Source organism: Acromyrmex echinatior, chromosome 10 (genome assembly GCF_024713525.1).
Source record: "Acromyrmex echinatior isolate Ae372 chromosome 10, ASM2471352v2, whole genome shotgun sequence".
NCBI classification, from domain to species: Eukaryota; Metazoa; Arthropoda; class Insecta; order Hymenoptera; family Formicidae; genus Acromyrmex; species Acromyrmex echinatior.
Genome location: NC_141861.1, coordinates 9,542,971 through 9,570,592, shown reverse-complemented (window position 1 = coordinate 9,570,592; position 27,622 = coordinate 9,542,971). Strand labels below are relative to the sequence as shown.

Genomic DNA, 27,622 nt, shown 5'->3' with positions numbered 1-27,622 from the left:
CACTAAATGACATTTATGCTTAAATTAAACGCTATTATATTTAATGGTTTTTCAAAACATTATTTTGCAATTTAGCGCATGCATTATGACAAGAATTATCAATTTATCTAATATAGAGTTTTATCTACAGATGTACACATACAGATGTACGTTTATTGTATTTTAAGTACATACTTTGAGAAAAGTTTGTTGCTAATAGAATGATACGGTGTTATTGCGATTTTGAAAATAATGTATTGCACGCACATTTTGCGTTCGTGCGTGGGTACGAATAATAAGCCAAGTATTTGTTCTCTCGTGATAGAAGCGGTACCTCGAACTTGGCACATGAAACCGGAACTTCATTGCAATCCCGTGGGAGTTCCGGCGGGCGCCTTGTCACCCCCGGCTACCCTCTCGCCACCCGGCAGCCCCAGCATAACCACGCTGCCATCCTCGCCTTGGAGCCCAGGTGTACCGGGAAGCAGTTCGAGCATTGCATCCACCAATGCATCTTCGGGTCTTTGTCAACCCGTCCCCGATCGTTTCAGCGCCTTCACCCTCGTCTCGAATTACAATCCCGATCTGAGACTTCAAAATCTCAGCGCTAGCGTTGCAGCGCGAGGTAAGTCGCGGAGGGGAGGGATGGTGTGAATTAGAGTAAATTTTTTGATATTATACAAATAATATCTGACTTTATATACTTGTTTATCAATCTATAATTGAACCGTGAAATTTATTTAAAATATTTGTAATTTAAAAGTATTTTCATATATAAAATATTATTAATATTCTTTGTATTCTCTCTTGTGTATATATTAATTATTTTTATATATAAAAATATTTACTTTAGTATATCCCTCTTGAAATATGATGGCATAATCTTCAGAAATATTTTGTAAATTCTCCTTTGATTAAAAATTATCACACTTTCAAATTCCACGCTTTGAACTCAGCACAGTTACCTTTGTTGTCTCAGACATGCGTTGCGGTCTCATGTACGGCGGCTATGGGGCATCTGGGGGTGCCTGGTGGCGTCACATGGGCCTGCTGTTGCCACATAGTTTGCTCCCGCCTACGAGAATCCCATCCCAACAGACGACGCCGGTCACGAATTGCTCGTCTGTCCATTCGGAACCTCTCAGTCCGGCACGTCCCGGATCACCCCGAAGATGCACGCCGGAGAAGGCCAAATTCGGTGAGATTTGATTGAATCTCTCTTAAACAAATCTGCAGATATTTAACGCGTTGTGACTGAAAGATATATAGAGAAGAAACTTCTGTCAGGAGGCGACATAGAATGTAGCTCATACAAAATTCATTGAGGAAAACTACTTTAAAATTTAATTAAAAATTATTTAAAATTTTTTTTAACTACTTTCAAGTATTATCCTAGTAATAATTTGCATAATGTAGTTTATAACATTATTTCTTTGACTATTTTATGTATTGTGAAAAATGTGGCTGAATTGGGCATATTTGTACATTTATGAACATCATTTATTCAATATTAATTGGATTAATATGTGTATACAAGTTTAATAAATGTAGAGACAAAACGTGAATATTTTAATGAATTAATTAATGAATTTTTTTTCATTCGATAATGATTACGATTTACAAGAGTAAGTCTAGTAAAGTTATCTTTAGCTAGCTTTCCAGAATGACTATCGTTAGAATATTTAAAATGAGTTCTTTTAAAAAAGTAGGCCGGTTAATGAGCAATTATCTGTAAGTGGGTACTATCGATCGACGTTGTTATACGAGACATCATTTATCGCTCGACTTTGCTGCACGGATATTAATTACGATCAATTAATTGCTCTCTGCGTATATGTATATATGGTGTGCAAAAACTATAAAATTTCCTCGCCTTTAATAATGATGTTACATGATCCATCATAAATTACCACTTTTTTTCTATATCGTAACATATATGTATAGATAGTATGAGGTTTCTTGTTACTTTGTGCTCTCTGTATTATAAGTTAATTTATGACTTAATTTATGATGAAATATTTCTACAAAAACGCTTAATATATATTGATTTTTTACTTCTAAATATGTGTGTGAATCTTTATATGTATTTATAAATTTGAAAAATTTTGTATTATTTTACATGAGCACAACACAACGCAACGCACAAAAGATTTATTCGTTTTACATGTTAAACAAATAAGTATTGTATTTGATATTATCATGACGTATTTTTACAATACAATTTAATAAATATTACATTAAAATTTTTTTAATGAGAGACAAGCAGTGATTTGACAAACGCTTAAATAACGACATAGACCGATGATTTCTTTTTTGTTTCAGAAGAGGAGGCGCCGTTGAACCTCAGCACGAAGCCGAGCGACGTTTCGTCGAGTATCGGCAGTAGGAAAAGTGAAATTTGGTCGCCGGGTTCGGTGTGTGAGAGGGAGGCCAGGGAAACGAGAGCACCGTCCTCCAGGAGTCCGTCCTCGACCCCTATAATTACGCGGCAAATTCATCATTCACCACTTACACCGCCCTCCTCGACGGAAAGAACTTTTCAAGTAAGTGTTTCTGTATTATACCTCTTTATTCTTATTCGCGCACTTTATTTCACTTCATCAGATATCGACTAAAGTTGTCGGCTCCGTAATCAAACGACTCGTTACTTTAACGAAGTAATACTTAATACAACTTAATCGTGAATTTTAATAATAATATGTAATAATATGACGTAATTCTTCTTTAAAAAGATGTCTTGCGTGCGTGGGAAAGATTTATTTCGAATTATTCTATAATAAAAGAAATTTAAAAAATGATATGGATAGAGATTTCTTGATTTACAAATCGCCAGCGATGCCAAAACCGAAAAATATTACCGAAATAATTTTTATTATTATAAAGAAAGATTTTTACGACGCCAGTCCTCTGCGTAGATCGCATGAGGGAGTCATTGCGAATCTGTTATCGCAATGATGAAGATGGCTTTCGAGGAAGGGGATTAATATCAATCCTGGAAATCTCGACGTGCGGTTTCCACGATATTTGGCTCATCGGAAAGTGGCCCGCATACCGTTACATACATGTCTCATACAGTGCCAATTTTATGAAGTCGACAAATTGACTCGAGCTTTTATTAGCAATCGCGTCTCGAGCTCGTAAAGATCGATTTCTATACGCGGTTTGTATCGACCGAACGTCCGATCGCGGCAACCCCTAAACGTTGTACCGCCGGCAGTAATTGGTCCCATCTTAGAGACTTTCCCTCTGTTGTTCCCGTTCCTTCCCTCCGTTTTAGAGCTTTGATGCGACTTATTTGTTTCTGAGAATCTAACCACACTGTCGTTTTAACTGACAACTATAATCAACCCATTGATATTAATAATTTCCTCGACAGGAGAACAGGCTATTCGTTGATTGTTTGGATTAATTCTATTTCTGTCTTGCCAGTAGTAAATCGTTTGATTGCTAATAATTATCTAAAGTGTGGATAACTTTTTTCTTATATATACATAATGTGTACAATACTGACGGAATATTATGAATTCAATATAAAATTGAATGAGAAACTAAGTAGTTTCTCATTCAATTTTTTTAATAATTATTTTTTTAAATTAAAAATTATCACCAGTCATAAGTACCTAAAAAAATATAACGAAATTCAGAATTAAGTAAAAAATTAATAGAAATATTTAAAATGAAATTGACTATTCTTCTTAATCATCGTATTTTCAATCACAATGCTTCGTAAATAAGACCTTCTTATAAACGAAATATTATTTTCGATTGGATTAATAGTTTATAAGCTCCTCAGATTGTGATAGCTTTTTGAAAAGGTCGCCTTGGTCGATATGGAATTACTTGATGATGTCCATTTTTTTTTTACGAGCTACAAAAAAGTGCTTTTCATCACCCTGATGGTCAGATCACATTGATTTCTTTGAAAATCGATATTTTTCTCTTCATACACGAAGATTTTTAACACACAAAAAAAAACAGTTTATTTAAGTAAGTCTAAAAAACGCAACTTACTTATTTCCCAAGTCATATACAATTTTTAGCAACAGTAAACATTTCAATTTTTATATCTAAGTCAGTAATCAGTAATTACGTTTTAGTCAGTAATTGATTTAACCGATGCTATTACAGTAATATTTTCTAAAGCAAATATAAAAGATATATATTCCATTAGCCGATAGAAGAAACTAAATAAATTCTAATGGATCGTTATTAAAGAGGTCGTAATCGTTCTATACTACAATACTTTCCAACTGTTTTAAATGAAACCTACGTTCATCAAATACCTACGTTTAAATTAGACATCATCATCAGAACCATCACGCATCTGTTACAATATAGACATGGTCTAATTAACATAACGAAACAATCCGGACGGACGAGTTGTCGAATACGTATTGGTCCATCCTTGACTTTATCGCAACGTTTCCTCTCGATACGCACAGAGGCGACCAGGCTTTTACGCGTGTCTACATATCGCGCGTAAAACCGGTCGATCTCCATTCCGTTCGGAGAAAGAAAAAAATCAGACTTCGGAGTCACGCGATATGAATTTCTTCGGGGCGCGCAAATACCCTTAAGTACGTTGGGGCGAGGAAACGGGTCAAACGTTTTTGACGAGTACACGGACCTCGACAAAAGACCTCGCCGCTTCAATTACGTGTGATTGAATGGAAGTAGAGAAACTTGCCTCTCCGTGTCGTGGTTTTACGTCCATGACACGTAACCGTAACTCGACATATTAGGATATGTGGGCCGCACACATGCATATGTACGTATATGTGTTTGTGTATGTGTGTGTGTGTATGTATGTATATATATATATATATATATATATATATATATATATATAGGTAAATACGCGGTTTTAATGTGAAATTGACATTAAATTTTTAATATCACGCTTAGCCTAGATTTACTATAGTTCGCTATTAAAAGACTATTAGTTCTTATAAATTAATGTGAAATGTGACCTTCACGATTACATTTCAATAAAGCTACACAATGGGTTAAAATGACCTGACAATCGATAGTATTAGTTCCACTGATTTCAAAAAATTACAGTATATAATTTCATTCCTTTAAGAAAATGGAACACTGGCGTTTCAGTGAAAAATTTAATTTTAACACTAAAAAAAATCTTAAACATATTAAGTTCGGAAAAATATGCTTTTTTTACTTAAAAAATCATAACTTTTTAAATTTATAATATTTTCAAATGCAATTTTAGTGTTTTTGAGATAATGTACTTAACAAAAAATAGCATGGTTACACGCGTTTCAAAAAAGATATTTATTTTGAAGGTAAAAGATGGTTGCTTTTTTGTAAAAAGATTAAATTTGGGTAAAAAGCTATTTATTATTGATTTAAGTTTATTAATATCAAAATTATTATTATTATTATTAATACTGAAGGCAAACATAAGTAAAAAATATAAAATACAAAAAATACATAGAAAACGTTACTCTTCGTTACTGCAATCTCATTCATTCATTCTTTCCTCATCGTTTTTTAAATCTTTATTTGAAGGGCACAATCCACAGCTTTCTTATTTTTATAATTTAATGTAAAAATATAAATCATAAATTTTTTAACGAAAATGAGCGTTCGTTATTATTACTTATTACTTATAGACACTTTGACCCGAGAAAAAACGCTTTTTGGCTACTAGACGCATACTAACTTAAGAAGGTAAGCATCTCTATCGATACTTGAAGCGTCAAACCTCTAATCGATGGTAGGAACGCGTTCTTCTGATGCCAAGAAAGTTTTGAAATCTAGCGTGAAAGATGATGCTTTGTCATTTTGACTCAGAAGGACTATAAAAAGTTAAAATAGCCGAATTCTCAAATATTTTAAGACTATATTTTTTCACTTATAAATGTGTATCTATTATAGTTACATCGGTGCTAGCAGGAAGAGTTCAAATTAAATTTTTTTATCTATATTCTATGCTATATTACTAATTTATTAAATTTCATTATTTTCATAAAGATTTTGTTTTTAGTATCTGTTTCAGTATTGACGAAGCCTTTTCGAATTAAAATTTCTTTATAACAAAATATAAGTGTTGTGAATATTATTTAGTACAACATCATAATTTTGAAATTTATTGTTAATCAATATCTGTTTTAGGTAGAATAAATTTTAGATTACATCTTTTTGATAGATTTCTAAAATTAGGAACACGAGTTTCAAAACATGTTTAGGATTTTCTAATCAAATGATTCGTGGAATCAATAATTTTTCAACATCGATGAATCAATGATTTTTTAAGCTTAATTCTTAAAAAGTCGCTTAAGCAATGCAAAACCTAGCTATCGCGTCAATCGGTTGAGATGATCCACGAAGATATTTAAGTAAAACATCCGTGGGAAAGCCACAGTCCTTTTTATTTAATTCGCGCCTTCGTTGACGAGCGACAGATGTTCCGGGCTGGGCACAAAGAGCGTTGCAAGAGATTAACGGTAATTACGCGATTTCGAGGAGCCGCGAATCGCGAGGAGTGCAGAAACTGGAAGGCGGTCGAAGAGCAAAGACGTGGCCGGCAGGCTCTGACTCTCTCTCTCTCTCTCTCTTGGCTTTGTTTCCGAACCATACCGGAAGCAGACGCTTTCGTGCGGTGACAATAGCGAGACTGCCTCGCCCCATCCACCTTACTTCCCACAATCCTTCCTTTCCTTCGCGATCTCTCGACACAGGCGTTCCGGTGGTGCTTATTAATGAAAACCCTCCCACTACATGGCACCGCTTTCCTTTCCTTTCCTTCGTATATCCGTAAACGGGATGACGGTGTCCCATCGTTGACCGCTCCGAGAGCTCCCATCTTGCCAGGTGGACAACAAGAGCAATTAAGGGTGACAATTGTTGTGCGTGAGAGTCCATTGTTAAGATCGGTACACTAACGTGACCATCTTGCTTTAATTACAGTTAAATACTAGGGTTGTGAATATATTGCTCTATTCTTCTTTATCCTTTAACGTTTTATAAGAACCGTTGACCGGAATAGCTTTCTCATCATGAAAGATAAAAAAACAGATGACATCGTTGCGTTTAAAATCTTGAATGTATGACATAAATATAAATTTTATTGTATGTAAATATACAGTGGTACATATTTACGTATTAAAATAGTTATACTCCAAGCTAATCTTGAGCAGTATTTAATGATGAAGATGTTTCTTTTCCTTTGCGTGCGTCTTTCATATATATAATAGATTTTCAATTTTTAAATATGCACTTCAAACGTCGTTGCGTCGTGATAATCTCTTAGGAAAGTAAGAATAATATCGTAATAATAATTATATTAGGACTCTCGAATTTTAAACAATACAAAAAGATAAAAGTAGGCTAATGAGAGTCAGCAACGGTAAACAGCGTAATTATTTAGTGAACAATCAATAATCAGATATTGTATTGATGTTTTCTTTATTTTGAACATTTCGTGACGACTGTCTTTGGAGTCCTCCTCGGCAAGAATGAACAATATTGTAATAACGATCGCAATTTCAGCCATGCAATCATTCATCTACCGATTTTTGCCGGTCCTACCTTTCGGATCCTGTTAAACGATGAGGATTAAGATTTATTCATGGCGAAGATATCGTCGCAAAGAAGTCGAACGTCGCGCGCGAAGACAGGTCGCTCTTCCCTATAATACAATATATAATACAATATATTGATCGCGGCGCGACATGAATCATGCGTGCGCGCAATAATATTCCGCGGTTGGCATATTCATACCCCGTATAAATTGTCAGCCTGGACACGCATCGAACCACACCGTCGGGGCATTGTGACGACTGGCGCCCGTGTGACAATGAACTAGAAGAGTGAGAGAGAAAGAGAGAAAAGGAAAGAAGTACGCGCGCGACGCTTCGTTCGAACACAGGTGTGCCTGGCGTCCCGGCGCCTAGGAGCGGTGCGTCTTCCATCTCCCTCCTCGTCTGCCTTATTCCTTTTCTTACGTCTGCGGTTGAAAATCAAGAGACTTTATGGCGTTAGCAAGTCACACAGAAAGTGCATACAATACGTTTGAAGATAATAATAATTGGCATGAGTATTTAAAGAGATATAAGTTTTGGGAACGAAAATTTAAGGAAATAAGGGGACCTCCGTCGAACTAATTTATTACTGTTATCATGATACAATGCATCTTCAGATATGTTCAATAGATAAATAGATAAATTGCAATAAATTCAAGGAGTTATCATATCCATATAACACAGAAGGATTGTAGAAATATTGCTGAATGATTTCACTGAAACATTGCGATATTGCATGGTGGTTGTGAAACGTTGCTGAATCATTGTTGCAAAATTCCAACAATGTTGAGATGTCCGCTTTTTGTTATATTGCTTTTTGTTATAAAACGTTCCAGCAATATTGCAATGTAATGTATTTGGATACATTTTTTACTCTCTAAAATGAAAACTGTTTTTATATTATATATATATATATATATATATATATATATATATATATATATATATATATGTGTGTCTCACTAACTTTAATTTTTCTACAAATTGCATTTCTAGTGATATGTGCTTTTCAAAAGCAATTTTTGATGATAAAAACCATATGATGATAAAAACCATAAAATATTCCAATAAATATAGTATTAATTATGAGGGATAAATTTATTTAAGAATAAAGCATGTGTATGCTCCGAACAAACTACACACACACACACACACACACACACACACATAAATATTATCCACATTAATATAATAATACAGTCGCTTGGTAAGTTAATCATCTTTTTAATTCGAAATCGTTCCGAGTTGAAATCAATTAAAAAAATGACTTTATCAATCAAGTTTCGGGCGCTGATTTATTCTTGCGTTCACATCAGGCATAAATATATCATCGATCACATAATAATATTTCGATAAATCGTTTTCAACAGTTTAATTGCTTATCCGATAATGATGCATTGATTGTATCCAAACTCGATATTATACAATCTTTTGATTTCATATTTAAAATAAAACTTAGCTAATGAAATGACCGTCAAATAATAAATCAATAAATTTTTTATTTAAATATAAAATAAATTATATTAATTATTATATCATAAAAACGTCTGTTAAACTAAAAGACTGTACTACATAAATATTGTAAAGACTTATATTTTTATATTATTATTATTGTAACAATTAAAGAATTACAGTTTTGCAATGTTTGTGGAATATTACAAGCATATTACTGACATTTTGCAGGTATATTATTAATTTATATTTCTATGACCTACCTCTGCAATGTTACATTGCAATCTGTAATATTGTAACATTGCAGCAATATTGCTTCAATCTTCTGCTGTATAGGTAATCGCGAAGTAATCTCACTAATAAATTCTGAATAAATATTGATATGTGATATAATATATATTACATATATTACGGAATACAGATTTTTATAAAGTCGGGAAGCGTATAGAATCACAAAAGAATATTCTTGAGAGAGGTGCAATCAATATCGCGTGCGGAAACACGAGCTGTCCAGGAGAAATTGATAAATTAGCTACTTAACGGTTTAACAGTTGGACGATGGCGATTTATCAGAAAAAGGAAATTGCTATTAACTGCAAGATGGAAGTGATTTGGCATTATTAGATATGAAAAATCAGTAAGATTAGATTTTCGACTGTCTGATGCAAATAAATATCGAGATAATATTAGTTATTATTTTTGTAATCATTATTATAGGATTAAAAAGTAAATTCTTTCTGTTTTAATTAGAAACATAAAAAAAAAATAATCAAATTCCAAGGAATGTATCGTATGTACACAGTATTCGCATTAGGGATGATAAATAACGTTAAATAAATAGACATAGCTCTAAGGTAAATCAATTGCTTTGTTTGTTACAATAGTGTAAGCAGTGCGGTAAGGCTTTCAAACGGTCAAGCACGCTTAGTACTCACCTGCTGATCCATTCCGACACGAGGCCTTATCCCTGTCAATATTGTGGCAAGAGGTTTCATCAGAAGTCGGATATGAAGAAACATACCTACATCCATACTGGTGAGTTCTCATCGATTCAATCTACCACATGATTTTTAATGTATTAACGAAATCGGGTAAATGATTCTCAACGAATTAATTGCGCAACAAATTAAAAATTTACTTATATATCGATACTTAAAAAAATTTTATTTATGAGAATGCATTTCTCGCTTCTTGCACAGATAAATTTATGAAAATGTATGTACATAACTTTCACTAATGTCCCACTAATGTCGCTTGATAATATATAGAGTCTCAGAAACGTACTGCATTGATCTTTTTGTCTCGTCAGCTTCAAACTTCCAAAGAGAGATTATAATACGTTAACCGGACAAAGCGGGGGACCATATGACAAAGTTTCGGCATACGAGGGTATTGCGTGAGCATCGATAATTGCGATCGTCAGTAACAAGCCTCTACTTTGTACATCTAATTTTTACGTTGCGACTATACTCGTACAAGTCCAAGTTTTGTCCTCGGAATTACAGCTTGTCGCATGTTCTCCCTTAAACTTCTTTCTCCGCGGTCTTCGACCAAATGTTGCTCTTGCATACCGCCGATCGATAACTACAATTGCTGGTAACGAGCTTCTGTCTTTAGTCTTTACATCCAAACGGAAGACGCAAAGCGAACAGTTAAAAATAGTTTCAATAGCAGGACACCGCGATGACTTTTTCTCTTTACTATTAAATCACTGAAATATAATAATTAATTGATCTAACGTATTACGTATTTTATCGTAGATACTCTTCGCTAACATATTAATCTCTTAAACAAATACTTGAAAACGAAATAATAATTTTGATATTATTGCAATTGTATGTTATCAGATGTGCTCAATGTTTGAAATCATGATGTCATTTTTATCTTGAGTTGTAGAATAATATCATTATTCTTTCATACTTTATTATGAATCTAAAAAGATGCATAATATTTTGCGCGTTACTTGGAACAAAAGACGCGCGATCGGCGTCCTCGGCGGGTGGTTTTCGAATTATTTATGAAGGCTGCCTTGTTGCCACCGTGGTAGACTATTTTGTACATTATTCAGAACATTGGTGTCCTGTGATCAGCGAAATATGTTCGGACATAAGTCGCGCAGGTCATGGAACGAAAAAAAAAAAAAAAAAAACCGAAAGTACCTCTATTCTTCCTTAGTTTTTGTGAATAACAAATGAGGTTTGCTGAAAATGTGATGATATCCCGATTTTCAATACAAAGCGTATTTAAGTGAAATTATTAATCTCCACAAGGGCTTTGTGTTAGTCTCTCGGAAACGACATTTTAAGACGGATTAATAAAAAAAAAACAGCGCTAAAAAAAGTAATTGAAAAAGTAATTCCATGGAATAGCGTCGACTGAACTTTGATGGATTGAATTCGTTAATATATTTGTGAGAGATATGACGATTTCTTATAAATCAATAATACGTATATTATGACGCAATTATTGATACAAAACGATCGTATAAATATCTCAACAAATTAAAAGGCTTCGTGAAAGAATTTTTTTGCGCGCTACAAATTAATTAAGATATTTTAAAACATTGTTAATACTCGTACTACTCGATCCATTAGGCGTAATACAGCTCGTGTGCTATTTGCAGAGACACTCGCAAAAAGTTACATTTGCTTGATGTACGTTATCGCGTAAATGAGATTGCAACGCGCATCTGTTCGATGAAGCGCGACGAAAAACGGAGGGACAGCGGACTCGCGACCACACCTTTATAACAATGCACACGCGTTTAAAATGTGTGCGACCCGCGACGCATCCTCAATAGGGTGTCTCCACGAATGTCGCACCCACGTCTCTACGACTGACCCTTTTCGCATATGAAAGAATCACGTAGAAGGCATATACGCGATACCAGGAATCGATATCGCGGCATCGCGTACTTTAGATAGAAGGGGGAAATAAAGGAGAGACAATGTATAAATCTATCTTTCGACATGTTCCTTCCATATCCGACGAGAGATCCTAAACGGAATCTTCAATCTTTTCAGAAATGTTCTTCGTAATAAAAAAGATGATACTTATTCCGAAGTTGAATTGATATCTTTTTCTGTTCGTTAATTTATTTATATACCTCGCGAAGAGAAACTATCAGCACGTCGCGTAGTTAAACTTCAGCATTGCCATTTAATTTGTGATATAGGAACGCTACGATAAATGATAAAAAGTAAATCACTTGCTAAAATCTAGCTTATAGCAAAATGGCTGTCATCAAAATCGCTCTTCGCCGTTTCATTCGATAGTGGTGGATAGGATAATTATCCTCTTTTACAATAAAAGCCAGAAAAAAAAAATGGATTGGCATGCAATCAGATTAGCTCCGGATTTGATTCATTTGAGGTTTGTGTGTCGCGGGAGACCCAAACGCGAACACGCACATTACCCGCAATAAATATATCGGCAGATCATCAGGCTCTTTCATATGGAAATCGTGTCTCGTCACGCACATTCTCTTTCAGACGGTTATTTTTCTTTCTTTCGCCCGAAGTAAAAATTAATCTGTTGCATATGGCAAAATGTGCTGGAAGTGATGACGATTGTAAAATTACGATATTTCGAGAGAACAGTTCTCTTAATTTATAAAGTAAAAATTCTAAATATTTTTTTCTACGTATATTTTTAAAATATTCTCTGTTTATAAAAATTACTCAATTAATTATAATCATTTAATAATAATAATATATATTTTGTTTCGATGCGCGTTTTAAAAAATTTTAGTGGCGAATATAAGAATGTTAAATATGTATAAGACATATTATGGGTTTCGTGATATGGAATAAAGTAAAAAGAGAATGTATCATGAAATGAAATTTGATATTTGTTCCTCGAACTCGATGTAAATTTACAAAATGATCCAAGATTAATATTTGATGAATCATTCGCGATATTGAAGGTAGCTTCCAAGAGGCGATTTGTTGCTACGTACAAAGAGATAATCTGCAGATGGGAAACGTATTTGCGTATCGTACATCGAAAATGATCGTATATATCCTCGCACCACCGAGATACCTAACGAATGACCACACAATCGTAGCATGATTTTTCCACAACTCACTGCGGCCTATTATCGGTAATTTCTCGAGAGAAGAAAATAACTACTCGCCGCATCCTAACGATGACTTTTTTATGGAGATACGTGGATTTGTTGTTAAAATGATTACCTAGCTCTTTAAATTATTCATAAAAGTGCAGCGTATTCTGTTTTGCTTTATGTGCGTTTTGTGTTCTAGCTGTACATTTGCCGTTCTAGCGTTACTAGAATTACTAGAGGAAAATAAGAAATCTTAGGATACATTTTAACGTTTCAAATCGCGTACGTGTGTGACAGAGTATTTTAGTTCATAAAGTGATGATTTTAAAAAATTCCTTAAAAGATTTCTTACTCTTCTAGGAAGGTATATATAAAAATCAAAAGTAAAACTATTGTATTAATCTTTTTTTTTTACATAAAATGTTCAAATACGAACGTTTGTTGTTGTCATAAATATAAATATAAATGTTCCAGTAAGATAATTATTTCGGTGAAAAAGCAATTAATCGAAAAAACAAACACCACGTTTGCCGTAATTTTAAATATGGATGTCCCAATAAGATAATTATTTCGATGAAAAAGCAATTAATCGAAAACATTTTGGCTCACACATTAAGCCGTAAATTGAATCCCCGCGTGTATCGAATAACGCGTGATCTGATCCAACCCTCCCCCCCCCCCCCTCACTCTCGGTGTAAATTGCGGACCCGACCGTTTTTCTTAAGCGATCGTCCCGTGGCGAAAGCGGGACATGAAAGGAAGCGTCGATCGGGAGCGATAAGGACATATTTTAATGGCGATTTAATCAGCTGCTTCGGCCACGTTTTCTCGTGGAAACGGCCGGAAGGAGCGCATGCACGATGGGAAACGGTCTGTTTGTCGCGCAAAGCGAGTTTCCGGCACGCCACGTGCCCGACACGGGTCGTCGTGGGGCGTGCGTGTTCCGTGCTAATTAGCGGCTAAGAGAACAAGCCGCTCGTCGTCGTGGGTTAGGGACTACCGAGAAAGGGAGCAATAGCACCCTCGAATGCCCGAGGAACTCGCTCTAGCCACTTTGTACGCTCTACGTTTCTCCGCGAGGGGTGAACGTAATGCGAATTTAATCGACCTTTCTCCCCATCGGCAGCGACTTTCCGCTATCAATTTTATTCTCTCTCGTAACGCAGCACCGCGATATAGGAATACTTCGGATTTATGTCTTAATTATATCTTCAAAGAGCGATGTAAAAGAATTTAATTAATTTAATTAGCCATCATCCAATAACAAACAAACGTTTATTAACAATGTAAACAAATAACATAACCATAAATCATAAACAAACGTTTTTTGTTTTATGTAGAATAAAATCCAGAGTGTATAAATAAGTGTTTTAAATTTAATCGAATGAATATATTCAGGACGAGTTTCTAAAACGCAGTATATTGCTTAAATTTGTTTCCTTGAACTCATATAAATTTTGTATATATATATATATTTTTAGAATTTAATATATTTCTTATTTTGTGGAGAATTTAATTATTTGATATATTTCTTATTCGTGACTTTAATAATTAAAAAAAATGTATTTTATTAACGGCAATGATATTTTTCACTTGATCACAGTTTTTTTACGTCGTTACATGTATTTTAAAGTTAGTCAATATTTTAAAATGAAAGTGCAAGTAATCAGCGACACACAAATGTTTTCGCATTATAGGTAATGAAGGAAGATAACGTAGAATATGTGGGAAGTAAATGTGTTTAAATGTGTTGTTATCATTTAAATACCTTCAATGTACGAATCACCGATGTTTGCAGCAATTTCCAGAAAAGCTTGTGCAAGCTTCGACGTCATCAAACTCCTTGAAATGTAATTGTGGTGATAATGAACTTATTAAAGTTTATTATATATGCAATTTGTGGTTGAAATTTATGGCAAAAACTTGTATCTTAAAGTGACTCAGTTGAAAAACATTTGATACTATCCATAACAATACTAATGCTAGTGACAGTTCGTGCAGGGTGACATCATCAGCGAAGTAAAATCGATCGGCGAAAAGAATTTTTATGTGAAAACTACGGTGAAAAAAATTGAAAGAAAAATGATACAGATAATTGCAAAATTGAAAATTTTTGCCGCTTTTTCTCACAAAAGAACATTATATTCAGTCATTAAAGACTTTTTTTTTTTTTAAAGAAAGCGTTCTATAGCTTCAATCATTTTGCTAAGAGCTACGCTTCACCTAATACGTGTCATAATGGGATCTTTCTAAGAAATAAAGATTTAGAGGCATTTTAATAAAATTTCACGCGTTAAAAGTTCTTAGGGGAAATGCGTTGTACGGTTTCAATTTTACAAAGTATAATGCTTCAACTATCTTTTCTAACGTATGTACATCAGTAAAATTTTTCGTTCAAGTAAAGATTCAGAAATGTTGCGAGGAAGTTTTTCCGCGACGAAAGTATAAATAATTCCCAGACGTGGGATACGTGCCAGGTTTCTCATTGTCACTATCGTCGTATAACGTATGGCAGTGGCGTCTTTGTTAGGGTAGCAATGTCGCCACTGCAATTTGATTTCTTGCATAATTAACGATTGCGTATCATGATTCCTTCGCGTCTCGAACGCAGCATATACCTTACACACAATGTGAGGAAAACGCGAATTGTTATAGTACTCCATTGCATCGAAAATTTAAAACTTAGTTGAAGTCTTTCTAATGCCCATTTCCACCAACGTAGATTAACTTTAATCTCGGTTCAACTTACTCTTCGTCTTTTCCTAATCTTTAGAACTAGAAACATTGGCGGGAACAGGCATAATACCGTCGATTTTAAACTCCAGCGGCTTGTTCCCAAAATCTTTACTTTCTCTCCCTTTGAAATTATCATTTATCGCAAGACTACTATTTGATTGAACGTTCCAGCCTTTCCTGTTAGTCTTTTCCTTGAAATTGAATAGGAAAGAAACGTTGGAAACACTCGAGCGCTTGATTCTAGGAAATGAAATTGATGCCTTGCTTACAGAACTATGAATTGGTAATTATCTTCCACGTTTCTACGAGTATCATCCGTTATTTACAATGATTTGAATTGAATGATTTATTCTCCGAATGTATTTTTGTAGCTGCAAAAGAAGATTCAAATAATAACGATTTATGTACACACATATTCTTTGATTAATTATTTACGTGATGAAAAGTAGCCATCGATCGATATCAAATATCATCGTGCCACAGTTGATTGGTGAGTTCAACGCGATCGAATCGAACATCCTCACCAACGATTCACTTCGAGACGAGCGTCCGTGTTCGCGATACGATAAAATATTTGCGTAATGCACCTTTCGTGTTGTATCGCGGTAAAATTATTCATCGCGCGGGGATGCACCCCCGCCATTCTCGACGCGATAATCGGGGTTGCGATGACGGTCATTGATGAAAAAATTTCCGCTGTCTCTCGCGCGCACTTTTGTTATCATCGAGGCACATTCTTACTCAGCAATTTTGATCCTACTACCTATACTCTACTAGACTTTTCCGAGCGGATCGATAGGATACTCCGTTCACCCCCTTGCCGTCGGTCGAAAGGGGAAAGAAAAGAAGAGAGTGCTTATGCCGGGAGTAAGTCGGGGGTGATGATCGCTTCCGGCGACGATCGGCGCCGATGGAGGACAACTTTTTTCCGCATGCCAGGCAGCAATTGGCGGGAAAAAATACGATCGGCTACGACGATCAGCCTCGCCGGCTGCATGTTTCCGCGACTGTGAACTTTCGCCTATGCAAGCATCCGCGGATAATACGCGCTGATCGTACGGCGTATCTACCTCGTCATTCGCTGAAATAACCGTCACGAGCGCTCTGAAAGAGTAATCGAGGCGAATGCGCGGGTATCAAGCGAAATGTTACGTTGTCCGCAAATTGTGCCGGCAAATGCTATGATTTCCCAGTGCGTCATTGAACCCCAAACGGGGCGGGAAAACAAAGAAAGGGGCGTTTGGTGGGCTTTCGCGAAACGCAATTTCTTTCTGTCATCACTCGGGTTATTTTATTATACATTTGTTGCATTGTGCGACGACGAAATTTGTTGAGGATACAAGGAGTGTCAGCAAGTATAACTGTTAGTTATTTCACACATGTCATGTTACTCTCTAAAACTTTTACAATGAATCTCACTCTTAAGAATAAAATCTCACTCTTAAAAATGGAAAATTGAGCTACTCTTTTTTTTAAGACTGGATCACTCTTCAAAGTGAGAGTCTTCCACTCCAAAGAATTTAGAGAATACAGTTATATTGTTGAGTGAGAAAGTGTTAGTTATTTCACACATGTTACTCTCTAAAACTTTTACAATGAATCTCACTCTTAAGAATAAAATCTCACTCTTAAAAATGGAAAATTGAGCTACTCTTTTTTTTAAGACTGGATCACTCTTCAAAGTGAGAGTCTTCCACTCCAAAGAATTTAGAGAATACAGTTATATTGTTGAGTGAGAAAGTGTTAGTTATTTCACACATGTTACTCTCTAAAACTTTTACAATGAATCTCACTCTTAAGAATAAAATCTCACTCTTAAAAATGGAAAATTGAGCTACTCTTTTTTTTAAGACTGGATCACTCTTCGAAGTGAGAGTCTTCCACTCCAAAGAATTTAGAGAATACAGTTATATTGTTGAGTGAGAAATTATGACTAGCAATTATGTCATCGGTTGGTGTTTGCTAGGGAGTTACCTTTTCAGTAAAATATTGGTTCTCTATAATTTAAATTCGGACATTACAGGGATTTGAGACTTTTCCCAAAACTGCTGGGCTATCGCGTGACGTTGGAGATCTTTTAACGAGCTCCGTTTTCCTGTAAGCGCGAAAAATCCGCACGAGATCGATGCTTTCCCTCCCTTTCCTTTCTCTCTTTCTCTCCGTCATCGCAGTCAATATCGCCGCCATTACATCACGTTCGTTAAAAGAGACGGACCTGCATAATTAAGAGGACTCGCTCCGCGTCCCGCATATACAAAGAGAGAGAGAGAGAGAGAGAGAGAGAGAGAGGGAGAAGCGCGCTATTCGCTCCTATCATTATAATCGGCCGCGAAGCAAACGTTTCAGCCGGTAAATATTTAAGTCGACCGGTAAGGGGCCGGTAATGAGAGTCGCGAGATGGATCGATAGACATAGTACGTAGGACGAGGTGTATACGCACGTTGTATGGGTCGCTGACACTCTCGATAAATATTGTCGGGCAGCTCGTGAATCGTACCTTCACGTTTCTTCGTGTGTCCGTGCGCGAGAGATGACGGCGATACCACCCTCGTCCCGGAGAAATTAAAAAGTCCAGGGCAAACATCGCGCTGTCACACTTTTCACCTCTTTCTCCCCCAACCCCGGAGTCGCTATCCCTCCTTACCTCGTTATGTTAGTCTTGAAAGGCAAATAGACGTAGCAAATGTGATTTAATCGCCGCTTCGATACGAGAATATTGTATCTCTCCCCCTATACGTCTCTCTTCGTCCCTGCTAATTATATATTAGCTCGCAAATACGATTGTTTTACGTTTCAAACGTGAAAGATTTCGTGCGTTGTTCCTAATGACGTTTTCCTATTGAGTTTCGTTAGTTCTAATTTCGCAAAGTGTTCACCATCGTGCCTCCAAGGCCGTCACGAGATTATGAAAGTCCTGAACGCAAATTTCTTCGTAAGTTTTCCGACAAAGCTTTGTGCATAGAAGCGACATTCGCTTTTTAACTTCCGTGATATAACACGTATCGTTTCTAAAAGTACAATCGTATTTCTTGCAATATTTTATCCCATCTCGTTACTTAACACGAAGACATAGTTTTAGCCAGACAAAAAAACGGTAGAAAGATGTTTATAGCGTCAACAATGTTGCGCATATGCCGTTGAAAAACGAGGCGTAATATAGTCGTGGAAAATAACAATCGGTGTACGCGGAATATAACAATCGGTCGCATTTGCTTGCTCAAAGTGAATGCTATAATTAAGCACGTTTGCAAGTTTGCATGCGCAATTTTTATCATCCCATTAGTTGTATAACGAGCTTAGTAATAAATATGCGGCATATATCAGTGCGATACATTCAACAGACATTATGTATTGTAAATAAAATTACCAAACAAAGTCGCAGGTAGATTACGTTATCGACTCGTAATTTTCATACTATTGATTTTAGTGGCGCATTCGCAGAAAGTTTCCTGCCAATCCCGCATATTGCTTCAGTTATTTTACTTTAAAATAATTAAAATTATTTTATAATAATTTAATTTAATTACATACATTTTATTTTAATTATATAGAAATTATATAGAAATTGTTTAAAATAAAATGATTGAGAAAACCGTCGTCTGTGCTTTGCGACACAGCTATAATCCAAAATTTTGTTTATTATTCACGAGCGTCAGTCTTCAAAGTACAAGAGACATGTTGAAACGTATAATTGATGATTATGAATTGAATACATTACATTACACTTTAATCATCATAATATTGTTTCCTCTGATGTCAGTTCTAACTAAATTATTCACAATTTTTTTGCTTTACAATTATCTTGTCATTGTTAATACAAACATACGGGAAACATACGAAGTATCGATATATGAAATCGATGTATTTGCTCTAAGCTCATAAATTGTCTTGAAATATTAACAGTATATGATAGAGCTCTTCTGTGCATCAAACAGTATGATATAAAATTGAATCATAGGTGATACAATTATGATAATTGTATTTTCCTTTATGTAGTCGTGAAGGATGGTAAGAAACGGAGTGTCTGCTTTCCAACAAAGCGACATTGTCATACACTACGCCCATGTTGCGGGCGATAATTCCAACAATAATATATCGAAATGTCAATAAATTTAATTTAAAGGAAAAAAAACATCCGCTCAATGAGATGAGTTAGAAGAAAGGAAAGTTTCTTCATTCCGATCGCACGTGTGATACGAGAAATCGATTTTTAAAGAAATTCTTTCGCACATTGAATATAATTTGGAGTATAATTAATTTATGGACTTACTTTTTTTTTAACTATATTTTGCCGTGATATTGCGGATTAAAGAAATGTAAGATCGAGTAAACGTAAATTGAAACGTTTTCATCGCCGATCTTATCTTCTGATGCGAACATTAAGTATCTTGCGATTACTCGCCGCGCTTCGCACGATGACATACAGTCTCTACTTTTTTCACAGAGTCGTTTTTTTTTCCTTCAGGACACTCGTGAATTTTCTCCACTGTTTGTGCACGTTTGTTTGAAAGGGAAAGAGAAAGAGAGAGGGAAATACCGGTTGCGCAACGTCCGCTCGCGGAATTAATTTCTTTTCGATAGAATCTTAACGACGACGCCTTCCGTCGTATTACAACATTCGGAGGCGTCCGTTCGCTTTTATCATCGCTTTACAATCATAAAATTGTTTGCTCGGAATTTCGAGCGAAAGAGGAGGGGATCGTCGTCTCCGCGGGTACAGGTGTTTGCTCGGTTATTATCATCGCCGATCAATCGTCGTTAGACGAGCGACAGTGGACTTTTAGAAGGCCGTGACAAGAATTTACAAGTACCCTCTTTTTTTTTTCTTTCTTCTTTATTATTGTTATCTACCACGAGGCTGCGATCTGCGTGCGGGACGTTCGTACTCGAACGTCAAGATTCGCGAGAGCGATTAACGCAGAAGCTGTTGATTTTTTTCTTTCGTGTAACGATATCACGAGAATAATTGCAAGATACGTGCAAGATTATGCGACTGACGCTAATAAATGATGTCAGTCGTGACACTTTCTGTTTTCGATGAAAGCGCATTTGCTGGAGAATTACGATGAAATTTATGGTTTCACGTGTTAGTTTTATTATATATTATATGATATTTTATTATCGAAAATTTCTGTGGGGGACAAAATACGCGCATTTCTGTGCTTAATTTATAAAAATTGAAAAATTTTGTGAGTATACAGGGAGTTACAAAAAATTTCTGATGCATATTTAGCAGGCGAAAAAAATGTTTAGTTAGTTACTGGTCGAAAAATTAACCTTGTCAAAAATAGAAGCGATTTTCAATCTGTTAGGTGATTTGCTTACATTTCACAAAATTGTATGTTTCTTTTTACATAAACCGATTTGTACTAAAATATTATCAGAGTAAAGTATTTCTCTCTCTCTCTCTCTCTCTCTCTCTCTCTCTCTCTCTCTCTCTATCTGATATAAAAAAATCTAAGTATACGTTTTTTTTATAAGCTTATCCTATATGTAAAATAATTGAAAAAGTCGATTTGTGAAAAAAGTCGTATGGATTAATTTCTTGATTTTAATTAGACATTTCTTTACTTCTGATAAATACTATATTCTTGTAATTTTTTGAAATACTCTGTATACATGATGTATAACAAATACAATTATCCTTCTTTCACTTATTACGTCTGACGGTTATCGACACCTCCTTCAATTTCTCTACTAATTTTTTTCGAACACGGTTTCAAGCGTATCGATTATTTGTCAACCGCCATCATATCAATGTCGCGGACATAACGACACACTTTGGTTGCTTATTTTACATGTGAAATAATTGTTTTCAATTGCACTTCATACCTGAACTAAGCTAACGTTGCCTTTGGACAATCGATTGTCTCTGGAAGTACCGAGTAAAGGTTTTAGTCATCGCTGTCAGACGCGCAAGTGCCGGTTGACGCCACGATTTATTAGTTGATTCAGTTGCGTTTGGTTAACCTTGGTTCATTATTCCAGATCGCTCACCGGTTCTCTTTCTCGCACAATAATCGAATTTGCAACGCGTATATTTATAATTCACGCCTCGCATCTCACAATGTAGCTAATAGTCGTCGATCAAACTTTATCGTGTCTATCACGAGTATCTATTCACGAGTTTATTAATAGAAATATTTAATTGATTGATTTTCAATATTTCTTATAATATTTTAATTAGACAGATAACAATTATGTTGCAGGATTCAGAAAAACTTTTGACATTTTTATATATATATATATATACATAAGTTTTACGCTTTTTTTTTAATTTTTGCTAAACTAATTGGAAAACTATAAGTTGTTAGATTCAAAATAGGAAACTACATTTTTAACATATGATCTGCGGAATTAATAACTATTACTAATTATAGAAAGCAATAACTTATCAGGAAATGGAAAGTTACTTTTTAAAAGTAACAAGTTACAGTTACTCGTTACCGAGTGGAAAAAGTAACAAGTTATCGTTACTTGTTACAGATCTTTAAAAGTAACTCGTTACAGTTAGCATTACTTAAGAAAGTAACTATTCGTTACTTTTTTAAAATTGATAACCACTAATCACAGCGGATGGATACCTAAGGACTTTCTAATCTTAAGTCCAATGAGTGGCTTGTATCAAATCGAACAGTGTCCAATCGTTTGCAAAGTAACGATAAAAGTTACTGTAAAATTTGTTACCGTTATATTTTAAAATGAAAAAAAAAAGAAAGTGACGTAGTTATCAGTAAAGTTACAAAAAAGTAACTTGTAACTTCGTTACAAGTAACGAGTTACTTCCATTCCCTGTAACTTATATATGAAATATTCAATCGCGATCATTCTGCATCTGACGTCAATGATAACAACATAATGCATTGAACAATTAATTGATACAAGTAAGTCACATAGACAACTTGTGTGACATAGTGCTATATATTGAATTCAGTGTGTAATTACCTACAAACAGCGAATAAATCATTGAGTGTATTAGGCCATACCTTAATTAACACTTGCTAAATTACACGTGTTAAATTACACTTGCTAAAATGGTACTTGGAAGTGAAATTTTGTAATTTTTTCAGAAAGTCAACGCAAAATCTGTTATTACAATTGATATTTTATATCTGCAGTTTAAAAATATACCTGACTTACGCCACACTATATTAGAACATCTTTTGAAAATCTTATCGAAAAATAATTATAGTCGAACGAAACTGCAACAATGTATACTGATCCATAAACCGTTCGCAATTCTATTTTACAGGTGAGAAACCACACAAGTGCGTCGTGTGTGGCAAGGCATTCTCCCAGAGCAGCAACCTGATCACGCACATGCGTAAGCACACCGGCTACAAGCCGTTTCAATGTGGGCTTTGTGACAAGGCGTTTCAGAGGAAGGTCGATCTACGTAGGCATCGGGAAGGTCAACATCCGGCGGCGCCGGCGCTCGATTATCGCTCTCTGCAGATACCACCACAGCAGCATCAACAGCCAAATGGCAATCGGCATTCACCGTTACCACCGCATTCAGCGTCCTCCACGGGTTACCACGTGATATCCGTTCCCGGCAGTAGCTGAGACTCGTTCATTTGACAGACACTTCGTCCGTGAACGCGCACCAGGTCCTCGAACCGGATAACCGAGCGGTATGTATCGTTGGATCACGACACTACCATGACCGGTTGGGGGAGGGCAATATTGCGAATATCGCGAATCGTACTACGAGATCGGCTGCTGGAGGCGAGATTTCGTAGATACTTCAACTCCGGACGTTGGTTGGACGGAGTTAACAAACACATCACTTGCGCGTATATGTGCCTGTGTATGTCTGAATGTATCAAAATGTATTTTTGAGACAGCGACACCCGCAGGAATTCGGCGTCTTTTACATACTATTATTGTGAGATAGTTTAATTACTGTGCGAGGTTGAATACAGTAAGGTAAGATCAAATCTCGGAAGGATGTAACTTCTCAAATTAAAGTAGAAGAAAGGCTTTCACGGCTTTTCTTTGTAACTTAGTACGTTCTACATGAACGAAGATAATTTGTTGTCTCTCTGACTCTCATCAAAATTTTATATGAGATCGGAAGTCTGAGATATGTTCACAGATTAAAAAAAAAAACACTTTTATCTTCAATTTGCGTGACTATCTAGTTTGGCATATTGGTGTTATAATGTATCAATACTGAGTATCGAAAACGGCTCATGTCCGCATTAGCAATTGTCGCTTCAACGTGAAGACACGTGTGCATTTTCAATTAATTTTACAAATAAATGACTGACGTGTAGTGACATGCACGTGCATCAAAGAGAATCGTTTCGAGATGTAGCGCTTCGCATTTGTCATATCGGTGATTATACTTATTCTCTCTATGGCGTGTATATGTATGCAACATGCTAATACAGCTTCTTGATCAACACGTGATACATCTCGAACGTCAAAACAGCACTGTTGTTATACGTCGTATATCCATGCCGGTTGGAATACGAATATAAATTACATTAGACACGATGTGTACTTTAGCATCGAATCACTTCTTTCGTTTTTATCGGCTTGATTTAACTGCAAGTTATATACTTCAATGGTCGCAGCTGTAGTGATGTATCGATGGTGTCGACGTTTCGGAATGCTCGGAATATTCGGGATATCCACGAAAGTGTAACGCGAATGATCGAAGTAGTATGTGTTATTTCGAACAAAACGAAAAAAAAACCGACATATCACGAAAGTGACGTAAGTCGGTTTATTTTTATTTCAAAAACGATAAATACATACAGCCGTGATTGCACGCGTGATTGCGCGATACAGATTCGAGGCGCTGTAATTCAAGGATCGTCAGCCGGCATCGAAGCTCGCTGTCTCTTCGCGAACCGATCTCTCTTACGCTCAGGTGAGAAATGGAATTGTAAATATTTTCTGTTGAAAACAATATTCACCACACCGCGATATCTCTTCTTCGAAGGTATAATTATTAAAAACTATAAAATAATTCATTTGTTCAGCTCGGTATAATTGTTAAAGTGTGAAGCACGTAATCGAACGCAAAGTATTTACATAAATCGAATTTTTGTTTTTCATTAAATCCAGTGCCTTGATATTTCTGTATCATTCGATATATTTCTAACGTAAATAGAATTTATTATTGCATAAGTTCGATGTATTATTTCTGATGTCTTCTTCCATTTCTTTTTTCTTTTCTTTTCTTTTTTTTTTACGTCGCGTTGTCTGAAACGAAATATATTATAATTAAGTACAACAAATGAACAAATCTAAAAAAGTTTAAAGTGTTCACACAAATATAAGATTTTTTTAAGGCATCAATCTATAATTGTCTTGATTGTAAGATGCTGCATTGATAATCAAGAAGATTCGAGTTTCTAACTTTTAATTTTTTAAATATTTTTCGAGGTTCGCGCTTTCACTAATATATTACTCAAGTTAGAGTATATTAATACCAATATAATAATAATTAAATCTTCAATATATATCTATCGTTAGAAATGATAATTATAATAACATCTGCAAAATTGAACGGTGAACACTGTATATATATATATATACATATATATATATACATACATATATTTCTTGAGACTCGTATGCAGAATATTGCATGTATTCGTAAATAAATTTCTGCTTTTACAATTATTATTATTGATGTTTTGATGCTTACACCAAGCGAATGGAAACTAAATCAGAAAATATTTATTTCAATTCGGACTACTAATTGTCCTCGCAATAAATGTATGTAATTTCGATTTGATCGACCTGAGGTTGCTGGTAAAACAAAGTGCCTGAACGTGCCTTTCTTTAGTATCGTCGAATATCTGATTATATTTATGAAATATCATTGCACTCTTACTATTAAAAAAAGTGCATCTCCACCTCTACATAAATAATATGTGTGTGTGTTTAACGTACATTTAAGCTTCATAACACCTCGATGCAGATATCAAAATTATTTTTAATACGTTCCTTTAATTATATATTATTAGTTTTAATATAACCGTTGAAGAATGTAACATTTCTTGTGAATTTTAAGTAAGCATCTTGGTTGATAAATTATTAAGACTGCGCATAATAATCAATAAAGTTATGCAATTGATGTAAAAATTAATTTATCGCTTGGAATAATCGAGAAGCTATTTTTTTATGTGTCATTTCAGTTTCTCATTGATATCTAAGAAATCTAAATATGACAGGATAAAAATGTATAAATCGAGAGCTATGAGCTAAATACTATTTTCACGTATCATAGTCCATCGAAGCCAAAGTCATCCGTTTTTAAAAATGATACTATATCGAGAGACGTCATCTATTTAACGAGGTCAATTTTGATCATTTCATGATTTCTCATTTGATTAATATTTTTAAATTCTCCTATTTGTTTATTTGCGATTCTAATTTTTATCCTCGCTCTTTAGCATACACTTTTATAATTATTGGTACAATATCGACGTTGATTTTATACGTCATTAATTAAGATACGCTTCCCGCGGGAAGTTATTGCTGTGAAAGAAAAGCGTGAATGGAAGTGATTATTTTTGTATACGTAAAGGAAAGCGAAATCTGTAACTTAAGTGATAAGCACTCTGTACTTTATCTACACAGAAAAAAAGAAACAATTGATGTTACAATATATACGATCGCAGACTCGCGTATGAAACTTTTGAAATACAATAGTATTTAAGGATTCGCGAAACCTTTATGTAAATACGATATATTCCTCCTGTCGTAGGAATATTCAATTTTTCAAAATCTCCGAAGTTATTGTCCGTCCTCGCGGGAACGTAAGCACAAGAGATCGCGAAAAGTGACGATGCAAATGAAATTCGCATATCCGGCAACGAATCATAGCGGCTAGAGGACCAAAGATAGCATAAGTTGGATCTGATCGGTTGGTAGCGCATAATCGGGTTTTCTCTTTTTTCTTCAGAATTTAAATAAAATAACAAATTAAACGAGTTATCGGACGAGGACGACGAGATAACTCGCGGAAACTCGAGGCTTACCAGAGATCCCGGTTCTTCGTACGTACGTACAGATTGTAACATACACCATTATGATTAACTAGTTGATTAATTATGTGCGACGATTAAGACTAGTTTAGACTAATTATCCGAGAATGACGTTTCATTAATTCGCTAGTGATGAAAGTCCCGCGACGAAGATGACGAACGACGAATATTATCGCGCAGAGGCACCGTTCTCCCGGTTTAATTGATTAATTAAAACGGGTAAATTAATTAATTAGCGAATACTATTAGCCCAACACGTCTGACACGAGGCTCGTGCGTTAAGCAATTTTGTGCTATATATATTATGATTATATAAACGTATGTGTAGAAAAAGATTGCGATCGATAAATCAGTAAGTAGGTACCTTTCAAGATATTTGTGTGGATGTCCATCGAGCGTGGAAAGAAAAATAAGCGCGTATATATAAGTGAATGTATGTGTGTGTGTGTGTGTGTGTGTGTGTGTGTGTGTGTGTGTGTTCGTGGGTGTATGTGTAAGAGAGCAATAATGATAAGAGATTTGCGAGCATGAGCGAGCGATTCATGTTAATCGGTAAAACCAAAAATATGTTTATTATTGCTAAAGAAAATATTGATCGAATAAATTGTTTTTCTTATAAACACTTTGTATTTTCATAGCAATTTCCTCATATATTTATCCTTTGTACTACTATCATATATGTATATTTAAAAAAAAATGCATATTGCTCACTGCATAATCTATAATGCTGTTTAATAATTACGATAAAGCACCTATATTTTTAACATTTCAAGGCTCGCTAACTACCGGTTTAATTTTCTCCATTTAAATGTCTATTATTTTCCTGAACATGCATTTTTCAT

At 35.1% G+C, this 27,622-nt stretch overlaps 1 protein-coding gene across 2 annotated transcripts in view; it reads left to right on the top strand.

The window, feature by feature from the left end:
* LOC105152715 (uncharacterized) overlaps nt 1-27,400 on the top strand; it is a 35,876-nt gene extending 8,476 nt beyond the window's left edge. The window contains exons 2-6 of one of the 2 annotated variants that reach the window (XM_087410207.1): nt 305-604; nt 959-1,177; nt 2,305-2,522; nt 9,857-10,007; nt 23,024-27,400. In XM_087410207.1, coding sequence (XP_087266333.1) covers nt 305-604; nt 959-1,177; nt 2,305-2,522; nt 9,857-10,007; nt 23,024-23,337 — 1,202 coding nt within the window. In that variant the 3' untranslated portion in view covers nt 23,338-27,400. Of the gene's footprint in view, nt 1-304; nt 605-958; nt 1,178-2,301; nt 2,523-9,856; nt 10,008-23,023 lie in introns of both variants that reach the window. The other variant, XM_087410206.1, reaches the window with a different exon arrangement.
* Nucleotides 27,401-27,622: the final 222 nt, after the last annotated feature.